General features: G+C 34.3%; 1 protein-coding gene across 3 annotated transcripts in view; it reads right to left on the bottom strand.

Moving 5' to 3' along the window:
• RIT2 (Ras like without CAAX 2) overlaps positions 1–15140 on the bottom strand; it is a 330412-nt gene that overhangs the window by 195015 nt on the left and 120257 nt on the right. For all 3 annotated transcript variants that reach the window (XM_019652894.1, XM_019652895.1, XM_019652896.1), the window contains one exon: positions 7534–7607. In XM_019652894.1, coding sequence (XP_019508439.1) covers positions 7534–7607 — 74 coding nt within the window. The remainder of the gene's footprint in view (positions 1–7533; positions 7608–15140) is intronic.

The following is a 15140-nucleotide window of genomic DNA, read 5'->3' as shown; positions in this document are numbered from 1 at the left end:
TCGGCATTATCTTTCTTCTCTCAAAGATGAAATGCCTAGTTAGCAAGATTAGTGAAGTCATTACCCGTTACTCCACAAGCGGAGTTTTGGAAATGACTGGACAGTAAGGTTGGCGAACTTATTGCTGGATGTATCAACTCAGGTTCAACTCAGGAGTGCTGAATCCCTAATATGATTACACCCGCACAGAAAGTTCTCATCAAGACCTAGCTCAAGCTGTTCAAGACTGAAGCAAGCTTCCTCTAATACCACCCCTCTGCTTACTGACTCTCAGTTGTAACCACACATTTATCTACAATTGGAGTGCAAGATCAAGGTAGGAGCCAATATGGTGCCTATGGTCAAGTCAAGAGAACAGTTGTGGCATCATCACGTTTATATATTGTAAACGGTATGTGACCCCATAAGTGACTTGACCCCCACAGTTCAAGTTTTATAAGTATATGCCTGGAGCTACCAGGCGTACTGCTATTTAGGCTACATTTCCTATGATATTGCCAGAGCCACAAAACATTAGAAGCAATTCTTTTTTAATTTCCACAAAGACTGAAACGAAGTCATGTGATAGATATGTTGATATTAGTTAACAGAAGAGCCTTCCCAAATGGTATTTGTGATAGTTAATTTTATATGTCAACTGGGCTGTGGGATCCCCAGATAGCTAGTAAAACATTATCTCTGGGTGTATCTTTCAGGGTGTTTCTGGGAGAGGTTAGCATTTGAATTGGTGAACTGGGTAACACAGATGGCCCTTCCCGATGTGAGTGGGCGTCATCCACCTGTTGAGAGCCCAAGTGCAACAAAAAGGTGGAGGATGCGTGAATTAGCTGTTTCTCTGCTTGAGCTGGGATATCCACCTTCTCTTGTCTTTGAACATAGGAGCTCTTGGTTAGACAGGGTCCACAATTTTCAGGCCTTTAGACTTCAACTTGCACCATAAGCTTTCCTTATTCTCCAGCTTGCAGACTGCAGATTGTGGGATTTCTTGGCCTCAATAAGTATGTAAACCAATTGCTATAATAAATCTCCTCTTATTATCTACAACTATATATCTATGTATATCATTTATATCTAGTCTATATCTAATCCATATCTATGTCTACATAGATAGCATATTGATTTTGCTTCCCTGGAAAAACCTAACTAATGCAGTATTCTCTCAGAGGGAAGAGATGGCATGCTTTTGACATAGCACTGGCAACCAGAGTTCCTATAAATGTATTGGTTCCATTGACTTCCTGTAGTTTAATGAGAAGATGATATTTGGCTGCTTTAGCTCATTACATTTTTGTTTGTTTGTTGGCTTTTTTTGTTTTTTAACAAAAATGTCTGTCTCCTCTGTGCCATGCCAATTCGTGTTGCTCTGTAACTCAATATATATATATATATATATTTTTTTTTTCTCTGAAATTTCAGTCATAAAACTGAAAGAGAGAAAAGTTCAGGAGTGAGCACATGGGTAGCTAGCTACAAAGGCAGACCTCTACCAAGGCAACGTATGAAAGCTGCCCAAAATAAAACAGTCAGTCATTCTATAAGGAAGCACTTTGGGTTTCCCCGAAGAGCAACATGATTTTGAAATCAAAGTTGGATATCTGCAAAGAAAAGTAATAGCACTTTGCATTTTATCATAAATAGGGCTTTCCTGCCTTATAGCAGGGAAAAAAACAACAAAGAAAGTAGGAAGGGAAAACTATTTTAAATGGTTTTAAAACCATTTTTATAGTTATAAAAAGAGGGACTCAGTTTATGAGCCATTAAAATATTACTGATAAAAATGCTTTTTGGATTTCCATTAGATAAGATATTTTAGCTTTCACTTGAAGCTTGAATTAAGTAGGATGAGAGAACAGCATTTTTGGATAATAGGCTGGAATAACCTAGGTAACTGTCAGAGCAACTCACATAAGTATTAAGTTTAGGGAATGAACATGTGTTTATCTGAAGAGCCTTTGGGAGTCATACAGCGTTGCTTCAAAGCTGAAAGCAGGGTGCAAAATGTCTGGCTTATGAGCCTAGCAGGGAAAAACAAGTCTTTTGATTTCTTAGTGATACTAAAGATACTCATTACCCCAGTGAGTGGACTTATCATTTAGTTTCAAGCTGCCACTCTAACATAGACCCCCTATAACTTTGAGTAATCTCTAAATGAGATGCTCATTATCACTTTAATTTTCATTAAAAATAATTCAGAGTTCAGAGTATGCTTAAGAATGCAAATAAACTTAACAGTCTCCAGGATAATCCTATATTAAGTGGCTCCTCATCCAATTCTATTGATTAAAATAAGTATCCTACTTACTTCGAAGGCACTTAATGGCTCTGGGACAATATATTTTCCAATTCTTTTGGTCACAATTTGTCTCCAGTTACTCACTGAAGTCAAAATCTGCATGCTATTTATTGGTAGTTAGTTGGTCCAAAGAATAACCCAAGTCCCTTGAAAGAGAGCATTTCATCAACTTTGCTGCCTAATTGCAAAATTGATTTCTAATGGAGGAGTTTGGTTCCCCAAACTCCATCTGTTTCTGAATTTCAGATGACATGCAGTGCACGTTTCCCAGGGCCCTTGAAGATTCTTAGGTGTAAGGATAAGGTTAGCAGCAAATATTCACCAAGGGTCTTAAACCAAAAAATAAATAAATAGATACATTAGAAAATGAATCTAGATTAGTTATTTTCTTTCCCAATTGGTTGAAAAAGTTACATGATTAAGAAACACCTATAATATACCAAACAAGATACCATACATAGACAGTGACATAAAGGAAGACATAGTCCCTCACTTAAAAGATTTTTTAATCTTTGAAAATGAGACTAACTGACCCATTTACATTTTGATATATTAGCTATGATGTATATAAGGACTGTTATTTCCCCAGTGATTTTCTACTGCAATCTGTTTACCATAGTAAGGTTCTATAGGTCACTCCAGACAAATCTCTGTTCTTCTTATCATGTATGTTTGCAACCTGCCAACCTGCACTGTAAAGTGTAGAAATATGACTTTAGAAAAAAAAATCAAGCTTTTTCCTTAAGCTTCGATTTAGCTTCAAGAACCAAGTTTTCTATTTCCCTTCCTCTGATCCCTGTTGTGACTCCTCATAGCTTTCCAGATATACAAGAGGCTCCAAACCCACCCAGAATCTCTCTCACTATCTATTCCCCACATTAGAACACAGAAAAAAAAAATCTAACATCACATTATTGTTATATTCTTGAAGGAAGAAAAAAGGATAATCAAAGAAAAAGGTTTTGTAATACCTTTGGTTTATCATCAAAATGCCCTACTACTAGAATATCTGTGATGATAGGCAATTTGCCCATTTGTTTTTCTTTTAACAGACTCATAACTGGAAGTCATGTGTATAAACATACCTCCTCAGTGAAATTAATAGTTTGTTGGGAGAAGCCCTCCTGTATTATCCTTCTCTGGTTATCATTTTGCCTAAGCAAAAATAGTTGATTTTCATTCTTTAACTTAATTGAGAGCTACCTTTATGACACATAAGTGACATTTTCTCTGAGCAAACCAGGTACATCTTGCATCGATTACTAAACTGCAAATTTCTTAAGGCAGGAAACATTTTTCAAATTTATTTGAATCTGTCATTGAGACTGTTGAGAGAACATAATCAGTGTCTACCACATAATAATTCACTGTTGAAGGAATGAAATTGTTTTGAGAATGATAAAATGATAGAGCACAAAGTGATTTAAATAACATTTAATCTTAGCTCTTTATTTAATAAATGGGAAGAAAGTGAATCAAAGAGACAATAAATATTTTGTCTAATTCTACATATCCCATTTATGTCAGGTGTGGGAAAAATACAGGTCATATGACAAAATGTTTCATTCGCTTTTACTGAGTACTTATTCTTAACTGGGCCCCTCCTTCATAATATAACTATACAAGAGTTATAGCAAATTGTATGGGTTGACCCTTTGTTCTTGCTCATTTGATCGTTCCCATAGATGCCAAATAGATGCAATATTGTTATTTATGCTTATCATCTAAATTCTTTCTTAATGGATTAATACACTGACAGTGTAACTCAAAGAAAATCTGCAAACAAATACTCGATATTTAGAATTAGGGAAGACAAATCCTTTGTGCAAAATATAAAGAAAGCAAAAATGAAGGTTGTAAACAAACTCTTACACTAATGACATCTTTTTAAATTCAGATTCTTCCTGGATTTTACCATCTTGAGTTTTTGATTCATTGTTCTTGCCAGTATTCTGTACTGGTTGTTTTCAACTAAGACTCTTTTAGTCAAAATGTCATAGACATTCTCAAAAAAGTAATGCACAAAGAGCAAGCATTACTAGTCATGAACAGTCCAGTACTATACATAGAGATGGCTTTTAGAGATAATGTAGCTCCATTACTGTAGGCTTTCAGGAATGACTCACGGGCATAGCACCAGGATCACTCCAAGATTGGCATTTAGAAGCCATGTGACCTTGGGCAAGCCGCCTCTTCTGAACCCCAATGTCCTTATTTGTAAACAAAGGAACTAAAATGCATGGTCTCTAAACATTCACAATTATAGTCATTTCCATGGATATTAAATAGAAATATTTATAAATCGACTGCAGAATTTCTACTGAGGACTATTCTTAGTGAAAGTTCTGTTTGCACAGTGGCCCAGAAGTAATTATAGGATGCAGAACTCTAGCATTGTCCACCACAAAAAATGCAGTACTGAGGGAAATTATTTGAGTGATGAGGTCATTGAATGGCATTATGTTTTTCAGCTATTTCTATCAAAAGTGTACTTTAGAGAGCCTTGGTAGTCATTTTACTTAGTGTATTTATGCTATATGTAAAGCAAATTTTTTAAAAATTTGGCAGGTTTAGTTTTGAGCCAAGTTTCAACTAAAAATATAAATGATAAATATAAATCTTAATGTTCTACATATCACACTGGTAAGTAATTAGATGCTTAAAACATGGTTGGATAAGGAACATTCACTGTTTATAAGAGAAAGCTATAGAGGTGATATGATTAAAGACATAATAAAATGTGATGTCTTTCTTCAGTTTGGGGCAGATTCTTTCTGAAATATGTGCAAAAAATAAAAGTATAAGCTCTTCAAGGCCAGGGACTCCAGTGATTTTATTTCTTTTGTATCCCTATGGGACAATGAATCCAGTGTTGTAATGCTCTGGATGCCAAATTAATTAAATTGAGAATGTGAGATAGATACATATGTACACAGATATATACAGACATATAATCTCACATAATTGTATTTTACATATACTGAATTACTAAGGACATTTTATGGGCTTCTGTATCTTTCATAGATTTTTATATAATTCATGGTTTAGCTATTTTTTTCCCCTGAGTCAATGAAAATATTTTCATTCTAAGTATCCTCAATGGCTTCAAGTTTTCCACTCATAAGTTTATTTTTCAAATGTCCCTGGAAACAAATAAGTTTGATAATATATGGGTTTCATATAGTCTTGATATAGCTCACATATAGAAAGAGATCACCTATTTTCAGTGGCTATAAGAATATTCCAATTAATGAAGTTATTTTAAATACTTACATTAAATAGATGAAATAATACAACATTTAATAATATATAAATAAATTATTTAAGTACCAAGGAAAATAGTGTAATGAAGATCTGTGTATCCAGGACTCAGGTTTTCAACTATTAACACCTTTTCATATTTAATCAGAACTTCAGTAAACATAAGTCGTTACATGTATAGTTGAAGTCTACTTTGTATCTCTCCCTTTTCCCAGTTCTTCCCTTTCTCCTCAAGAGGTAACCACTAACAGCTTTATTACAAAATTTTATCACATTCTAAGTCACAGTGTAAAATTCTACATAATCAAATAACCAATCTTCTACAGACCACGTTCTTTGCAATTAGATTAGAAAGAAATAAAAAGCATAAGCAGCAAATGTACATGAAAAGAATGCCTGCTGTCATATTGACTGCATCATTTTATTTAATTTAAATGTATTTTCAAATCTTCTACAATTACATTACTTCTTGATCCAGAACCTACTGACAGAGGTGCATTAAAAATTTCCAGTACAAATGATTTGGTATATATATATATATATATATATATATATATATATATATATATATATATAGTTTGCTCCATTTTTCTTGGACATTATTGATCAGATATTTTTCATTTTTTTGATGAGTTTTATTACAAATTGGCACTTTTACATCTCAATAATTCTTTATTCAATAAATCTATTTTGTCTGATATTAATATTAATACAGGCTTTAGGTTTGATTATTTTTTGCCTACTTTTTTTTAATAATCATTCTTTGATTTGCCACCACTCTGTACCCTTTTGTCTCTTTTATTTATTTTATTTATTTATTTTTTTAGTTGAGCCATCCTGCCACCTATTGGCAGCTCAGCGGCACTCAACTTGGGCCAGGAATCGAACCAGTGACCCTGTTGCTCAGAGCTCACACTCCTGAGCGAGATCTTAACCAACTGAGCCACTCGGTGAGCCCTTCCCTTTTGTCTCATTTAAACCAAACAGATACAGGCTAGTTTTGTTCTTTGATTCAATATGATGCTACCAATTTGCTTGACTATTCTGGGAGAGGCATATCCAATTCCATTTATTTTGATTCCTGATATGTTTATATTTATCATATTATGCTTTCTTTTTACTTTTTCTTTGTTTTTCTCCTTTCTTTTCAACTTACATTGTATTAATAATTTTTAAAATCGATTCTTCCCTTTCCCCTCTGCTAGCTTTAAGTTACATTTTTAAGACTATTTTTTTAGAGCAGTTTTAGTCTTATAACAAAGTAGAGAGTTATTTGTTTATGTTTTGCATTTAATAGATATATTTACAGTTTTAAAATTATTATTTTAAAAGTATGAAGTAGAGAAAATCTCTACCCTCCTCCCAAATACTGCAAGGCTTTGAAATATTTTAACTGATCCCTTTCCTCTTGCTTTATTTATAATTGTTGGGTAATATTTTAATTCTATCTTTATTGTTATATCACACAAATTATTGTCTCCTCCTCCTCCTCATAGTTCTGTTTCTCCTTATCCCTATGTATAGATTTATAAACTAATGCATTTGATTATGCTAAATCTTGATTATGTTACCCATTCTATTGACCTTTCTCCCTGTCCTTGGTTCCATGAGCATATTTGCTAAGCACGTTTGCTTTAAAATTTTCTAATAAAAATAATCATCAGATTAGGGTCAAGGACAAAGTTTTGTGCTTTTCTGAGGAAGAATAATAAACAATTTTATTAGTTTTATAATCTCATTAGCAATACTACATCTATACTAGCACTTTTATATTTAGAAAATTAAAGGAATGTTGAAATATTCTGGTTGGCAACATCACATTTCCTGTCAATTCTTCCCTTACTTAGTTCCTTATTGCCATTGAAAATTTGTTCTTCTGTTTGAATAGATAAACTCATCTTCTTCTTTGTGGTACATGTATTTGAGATTAAAGCCTAAACTGGCCTCAGAGGTTGGCGAGATCTAAAAAAATTACCTACCTGACCAGCAGTGTCCAAGATGTCCAAATAAGCTGGCTCGTTGTCAATCCTAACCTGGGTCTTATAAGCATCTTCTGAAAAAACAAAAGACAAAATTTATGTTTAAACACATTTAACAGAGAAGCCATGATTAATTTTTAGATTTCATAACAAAGAAGCCTTTTTAAATAGGTTACTTTAAATAAGTAAGAGAATCAGATTCTCTAGTCATGTAGAGTACATAGAATGAGAAAAATATAACCCAGGAAGGATAAGGAAGATGATAGAAGAGAACCTCTCCAATTTCTAGCATTTGCAGATTGGCAGATAATTATGACATTTACTGAGAGAAGGGAGAATGGAAGAGGTACCCAAGTTCAGTTTGGGTAACATTGACTTTGCCATGTCTGTGCATTATTTAAGTGAGAACAGTGAATATCTGGGTCTGAAGCTCTGAAGTGAGATCTGAAAATCTTATTTCATTGTATTCATTTATTTCCTCATTCATTCCAACCCCATCCTACATATTTCAACTTGTTCAACTACCTACAGTGAATACACCATTGTTTGTGAAATACGGTTGGAATCAGCCTGGAACTCATAAACTCCTAGGTTACAATCACTATTTTGTTTAACTACCATTTATGGTATAAGTAAACAGTAAACTAAATCACGACTAAAAACATCTAGAGCGGCATTGAATTTTGGCACAATTCAGTAATCATTTATACTGTTGATTTTGAAACACAGATAAACAGATGATTATTTTCACAACCTTTTTGCTAAGAAAATAGTAATGATCAACCACAAGAGACACTTATGCAATTCATTGAACTGAGCACCTCCCCAAAATTAGATTTCCGCTAGTTGCTGGAGATAAGAACACACACACACACACACACACACACACACACACACACACACACACAATCATGGTCTCCACTCTCCAGGAGGTTACACAATCATGGTGGAAGACAGACATACATGCAATGGTATCTTAAGATCCAAAAATTTATAGGGCATATAGCCTATCTTCAAGGAAACTTATTCCTTATGACTATGCTCCAGAAAGATGAAGTATGGGAAACCTAACTTGCAGGGAGGTCAATCTAGTGTGGTTTTAGCAACTCCCTCTATTCTAACGCAGTTCAGTGTATGGACAACAACACAATCTTTCCATTTTTCATTCTGCTGCTCTTTGTACTTTCACTGATCTTCCTCTCATAAAAGGTAAATCTTGTGGAATTACTTGCAATGTTTTTTGAAATGCATAGGGTTGTTTTTCAATTTCATAGGGAAACACAAATAGTTACTCAGAAAAGGGTGCTGTGACCCGAAGATCACATGTAAGTCTTTCAGATTTCATGTTTGTTTATTTCAACTGAAAGGCCCCAAAAAAGAGGCTGCTGAGGCCAGGAGCACACAGAGTAATCCAGATGAGAACTACTCTGTGTGATTATCTGAACCCTAGATAAACCCAGCACATGAAACGTATATCAAGTAAAAGCTTCTCCTGGGATCAGAAAACCCCTTCAAAGAGACTTGATGTGAATTGGCTGGAAATTAAGCCAGTCCCTCTATCCAAGATTTCTTTCATTCTTTTAAAAAGTATCCATCAGAGTACACATTCCAGTGTTGTGAATCTAGGTCACCTGCCTGGCTTCATTGACAATAGACAGTCTTTCCTTCTGTTTCCATCCATCCACTCCCTTTGAGACATCCCACGAAGAAATTCAGTGACAGAAATATACTCCTGAATGCATACAAACACCTCCCTGAAATTCAATCATCTGCTTACAGATCCAACCCTGAAGTGAGCTCATTAATCTTCCCAAGCAAGAGGCCAAACGTACACAAAGTTTTATCAAGCAGAAATGGTGGCAACAGCCTGCTATGTTGTTTGTACAGTAAAGCACAATGGAGCTGCTTTCAATCACCTTAAAATTCATTTGATAACACTAATGTTTGAGTTAAGACTATTGCTTCTCTTAGGATGGGTTGTTTTCACTCTTCCTCTCCAGCATAATTTTACCAGTAGAAATCACCAAAGACTTGTACTAAAGCCTCAAACCCATCACAAAATATTGATGTTATGACTGGCCAGCCACTTGACTTTATTTATAAGATGGAGATAAGAGTACAATGTATAGGAGCTCTACAAGGATCAATAAAAGTAGCCAATATGATGGTGCTTTAAAAAAAGATACCACAATTCAAACTCGAGGCATGTTATGTTGTGATATTTTTAAATATTGCTTCAAATTAACCATGAAATTACATTAAAACTAAATCACTTCTGCTATTTATATTTACCCATGTGGGAATGCTGTCTTCCCACCAAGTAAATCATAGAGGGTTTAGCAGGATATGTTTTCATGTTTGCAATAATCATGAAAAATACAAACATTTTTAATTAATTAGAAAACCTTAAGGTGTTCTGCATAATTTGCCCAAAATAATTCATTTAATTCCTTTGCAGAACAAACATATGTATTTAAATCACTTTAAAATAATTTACCTGTAAATATGAAATTAGAATAATTCAAATGGTAATATGTAATTGGGAGAAGATATTAGGTTATCATTGAATTTTCACTAGATTGTTTTTTTAAAAAAATCTTAACATAGTTGAATGCTTCTTATATAGCTTACCAGAAAACCTGAAATGTATGATAATTAGTACTACAGTAAAGATATATTTCTGTAACTCTGAGGTAGTATACATCTCTAAAATATTAGTCGCCAACGCAATTCTTTTTTAAAAAAGGACAATAAAAATATAAAGGCTTGAATAATCTATAAGAACTTCCTCAAAGAATTATTTAAATAAATTGTCATGCTCGTGTGTGTGTGTGTGTGTGTGTGTGTGTGTGTGTGTGTGTGTATTTATAAAGCAGAAACATTTTGAAACATACTGCACTGGACACTTTAACTTGAACAAGCAGTTACATCATGGCTGAATTAGATGCAAATCTAATGTATCAGGATATTTGTCAATGTTGATATCAATAAGTATTTGAGTGTGTAATCTGTGCTGCACACTCTGATATTGAAAAAGAGTTGATTTGTACCCACATGGAGTTTATAAACTTTATAAACACTACACTAAACAGGCAATTACACAGTATTTTAATGAATATGGCACTAGAAACATTTGAAATTGTACTTATTTAGGAAGACAGCAGAAAACACCCAGAGGAGCTAAAGTTGAGCTGAGGTCAGTCCTTAAAGGAAGCAGATAGAAAACGGGGTTTGGAAGGAGGAAGACTGTTAGTGGCCAAGAAGAAGAGAAAAGGAGTTGCACGTGTCCTAGTGCAATTCCTCCTCTTGTACCTAAACATTAGTGACATCTAGTAAGGGTATATATGCTTGTTGGGTTTTAATGGTTGTGAAAACTGGCTGAACTTAGCTTCTGAGATGACTCAGGGTGAATGAGAACACCCTTGTCCACCATGGAAATAAGACCTGAAGAAAGAGGTGCCATTAGAAAATAAGTCCTGGAAATTCATGAGAATTATAAGGCAGAGTTCGGAATTTTTTTTTTCCCCCGTGCTGTGAAATTGAGAGTTGAGTCAAATTTATTTGGTTGTGTGTGAGGTAAGGGCTTCTTGATAATATGAGTTACATAGCAATTGAAATGTTTCCCCTAGACATATAAGCAGATCCTATTGGGGTAGTTCATACTAATCAGCATCTCCCCAATGCCCCTAGATAGAAGCCCAATGTCACTGCTGTGGGAAGTCTGGTTGGTGCCAGGGTGGCCAATCGTATTCATTCTGGAGGGTCTGCTGGAGGACTTGCCAATACATCAGACTCAGTGACACTGCAGAGGCTGCAGTGCTTCCTGTAGTATAACACAGGACTTCACCTGGAGATTTGCACTTGCAGACGGATGCTACTATAAGACGCCATTCCAAACAATGGCTTCTCAGAGCAAGGGCCAGCCAATGGAGAGAACTTTGACAAGAAATACTAGTCATCTTCCAGCAAGCAGACCTGCAGTCTGAGCAAGAGGTTGCTGAGACAGCAGCCAGATTGATGTTCTTCCCCAAAGCCAGAACATGTTTCGGGACATCCTCTCAATGGTAGAGCCCTCTAACTCTTTCTTTTCAACCTGAGAGGATAGAAGGACCCATGGGGAACCTGATTCCATGATGCTCTTCTGTCAAATAGATAGGAGAGGCAAAAGGGCTAGGCACTGGTACTGAATGTCTTAAGTCCTTTGTCTCTGCCTCACTCATTTTTGTTTTGGGGTGAGAAGGAAAAGAAGCAGGTGTTCTCTTCTCCCCAGCTTCTTTAGCAAAGAATGATGGCATCTCTTGTTCTAACTTTCTTGACCCCATTCACTACAACTGTGATGAATGGCTTCATGATCATAAGGCCATGATCTGTGCAATGATTGCCTTCCAGAAGTTTCACAAGATAGAATGAGTTTAAATGCAGATGATCCCTTCACAGAAATAAAAAGAGCTTGTATGGTCAGGGCAGCTGTGGGAGTGCCAGAGTCCTACATACTCTCCACCTTTCCCTATGGACACCGCTGAAAGAACCCCAGGGAACCTCTGGGGTGCATAGATACAATATGACAACATCTAGTGACAAATGTTTGATTTATATCAAGACTGCTATTTCTGGGAAGGTGAAATAGATGTACTTTTCCCTATGCCTCTTGCTACATACAACATAAAACTATGGCCATTATATATAAAACAAGCATAAAAAGATTCTGAAAGGCGAAGAGAAAGAGGCAGACTAGCTAGGAACTTCAGGACCCAAGAAATGACATGGTTTTGAATGATCTGGGTTTTCTTTTCACCTCACACTTTCCAGACTTGGAAAAGAAGAAAATGACAGGTTGAAAATACCAATTGGTGGAGAAAAAACACATACAAGACTTACATGCTAAAAACTACACAACAGTAATAAAAGAAATTGAGGAAGTTGTAAATAAATACAGAGGTATAACATTTTCCTGGTAAAGAAATTGGTTTTCCCCAAACTGATGTAAATATTTAACATAATTCCTACCAAAATCTCAGAGTGTGTGTGTATGTGTGTGTGTGCACAATTATTTTAAAAATTCTGTGAAAAGGGAAAGGGACTAGAATATCCAAAACAATTTTGAAAAGGAAAAATCAAGTGGAAGGACCCAGTTTACCTGATTTCAAGACTTATTGTATATAGCTATAGTAATCAAGATTACAGGGCATTGACAGAGGGATAGATGGATAGAGCAATGGAACAGAACAGAGAATCCAGAGATAAAATCACACAAATATCGCTGACTACATTTTGCAAAGGGTAAAAAAGCAATTCGAAGGAGGAAAGATTTCCTTTTCAACAAATGGTGTGGGAAAAATTAAACATCCATAGGGGGGAAATACTCTTGAGTTAAGTCTCACATCTTATACAAAAAGTAACCTAAAATGGATTACAGATTTAATGTAGAATGTAAAGTGATAAAACTTTAGGAGAAACATCGAAAAAAATCTGCAGGATCTATTGCTAGGCAAAACATTCTTCTACTTGCACAAAAAACTCAGTCCATAAAAGGTAAATGTTATAAATTGGACTTCATTAAATTTTTTGAAAAACAGCATTGCTCTATAAAAGTCCCCATGAAGAGTACAAAAAGACAAGTTAAAATGGGAGAAACTATTTGCAAACCACATATCTGACAAAAGACCAGCATTTGGCTTATATGAAAAACTCTCAAATCTCAACGATAACAAACAAACAATCAATTAAACATTGAACAAAAGAGATGAAGAAATGTTTCACCAAATAGGATGGCAAATATAGATGGGAAATGAGCACATAAAAGCATCTTCAAAATTACTAGCTTTAGGTAAGTACAAACTAAAACTACAATGAGTTATTGCTACATACCTATCCAAATGGCTAAAATTTTAAAAAATGGTGACAACAATTAATTCTGATAAGAATGTGGAAAAATTGAATTATTCATACATTCCTGGTGGGTCATAAAATGGTACTGCCATTCTGGATAATAGTTCAGCATTATTTTTTAAAAATAAATATATGTATATAATATGTAATATCTACCTAGATAGATATATTATAGATATAGATATAGATTCTGCATGTAATACATAAAGCAGCAATTGCACTCCTGGACATTTATTATTGAGAAATGAACTCATGTTCACATAACAGCACACTGTTCCCAAAGTGTTTATAGTAGCTTTATTTATAATAGCTAAAAATGGGAAATATACCAAATATCCTTCAATGAGTGAATGGTTATGCAATCTGTGATACAACCATATCATGGAGTGTGACTCAACAACAAAATAAATTGAGTGTTAAAACGTGAAACAACCTAGCTGAATCTCCATAGAAAACTTGAACTGAACAAGCCAATCCCAAAAGGTTATACGAGTATACTGTATGATTCCATTTATATAATATCCTTATGTTTAAAAAATTCCACCCCCCCAAAAAAATATTAGCAAACTAGGCATAGAAATCATCTTGCTTTATTTAATACTGAATATCAAAACAAAACCTAACACAAACATTGAATATTAAAACCATTCCCTCTGAAATTGGATACAATATACGAATTCTCATTATAAATACTTTTACTCACTTTATATTTGTGGTTCTAACCTATTCAATTAGTCAAAACTATGACTGATATGAATAAAGTTGATAAGGAAAAGATGATACTATTCATGGTAAATATATTTTAGGTATATAAAAAAATTCAAAGATTCTATACGTAAATTAGTAAATTAAATGAATGATTATAGTAAGGTTTCTGGCAACAAAGTCCACATAGTAAAAACGTTTTTTGCTCTTTTCTTCCTATATATGAGCAACAAATAAATAAGAAATGAAAATATTTAATGGTATTAATTGCTATAACATCTAGAATATCAAATCTCAAAGAATAAATCTTTCACATGTTTTGCCAGACTTCTACTTAGGAAGCTGTAAGACTTTATGAGAAAAATTAAAGATGATATAAATCAGTGGAAATGTATGCTGTGTTTATGAATTGGAAGATTCAATATTTTGATAAAGTCAATTTTCCCCTAATTGATCTAGAAATACATATCAACAGATTTGGGGAGAAGGTGGAGATTCACCAACGAATTCCAAATTAATATGGAAATGAAATGAGCCAAAAATAGTTGAGACAATCTCAAAACAGGGCAAAAAACTATCATATATCAATACTTACTGTTAATCTGCAGCAGGGAAGATAGTGTGATATTGGCATATGGATAGAAAAATAAATTGACAGAATAGGGAACCCACACACTAACAAACCTCTTTTTAGATGACAGAAATGGCATTTCAGAGGAATAGGAAAAAGGAAATATTTTCAATAAACAGGGCTGTCAATCAAATATAAATATTAAAAATAATGGAACTTTACTACCTCGCAATATACAATAAAATAAATTCTGGTTGGATTATAACTGTAAATATGCAAAGTTAAACAATAAAGTTTCTAGGAGATACTGTAGGAGAAAATCTTCATGGCTTAGAGTGGTAAGACTGATATAAACATACTAAAGTAAAAGAATAACAAGTTGAAATACATTTATTAAAAAGTAAGGCTAGGGCCGGCCGAGTGGCTCAGTTGGTTAAGAGCT

The sequence above is a fragment of the Hipposideros armiger genome, unplaced genomic scaffold (assembly GCF_001890085.2).
Source record: "Hipposideros armiger isolate ML-2016 unplaced genomic scaffold, ASM189008v1 scaffold_189, whole genome shotgun sequence".
Lineage (NCBI taxonomy): Eukaryota > Metazoa > Chordata > Mammalia > Chiroptera > Hipposideridae > Hipposideros > Hipposideros armiger.
The sequence above is the reverse complement of the archived record's forward strand: the minus strand, read 5'-3'. Positions and strand labels throughout refer to the sequence as shown.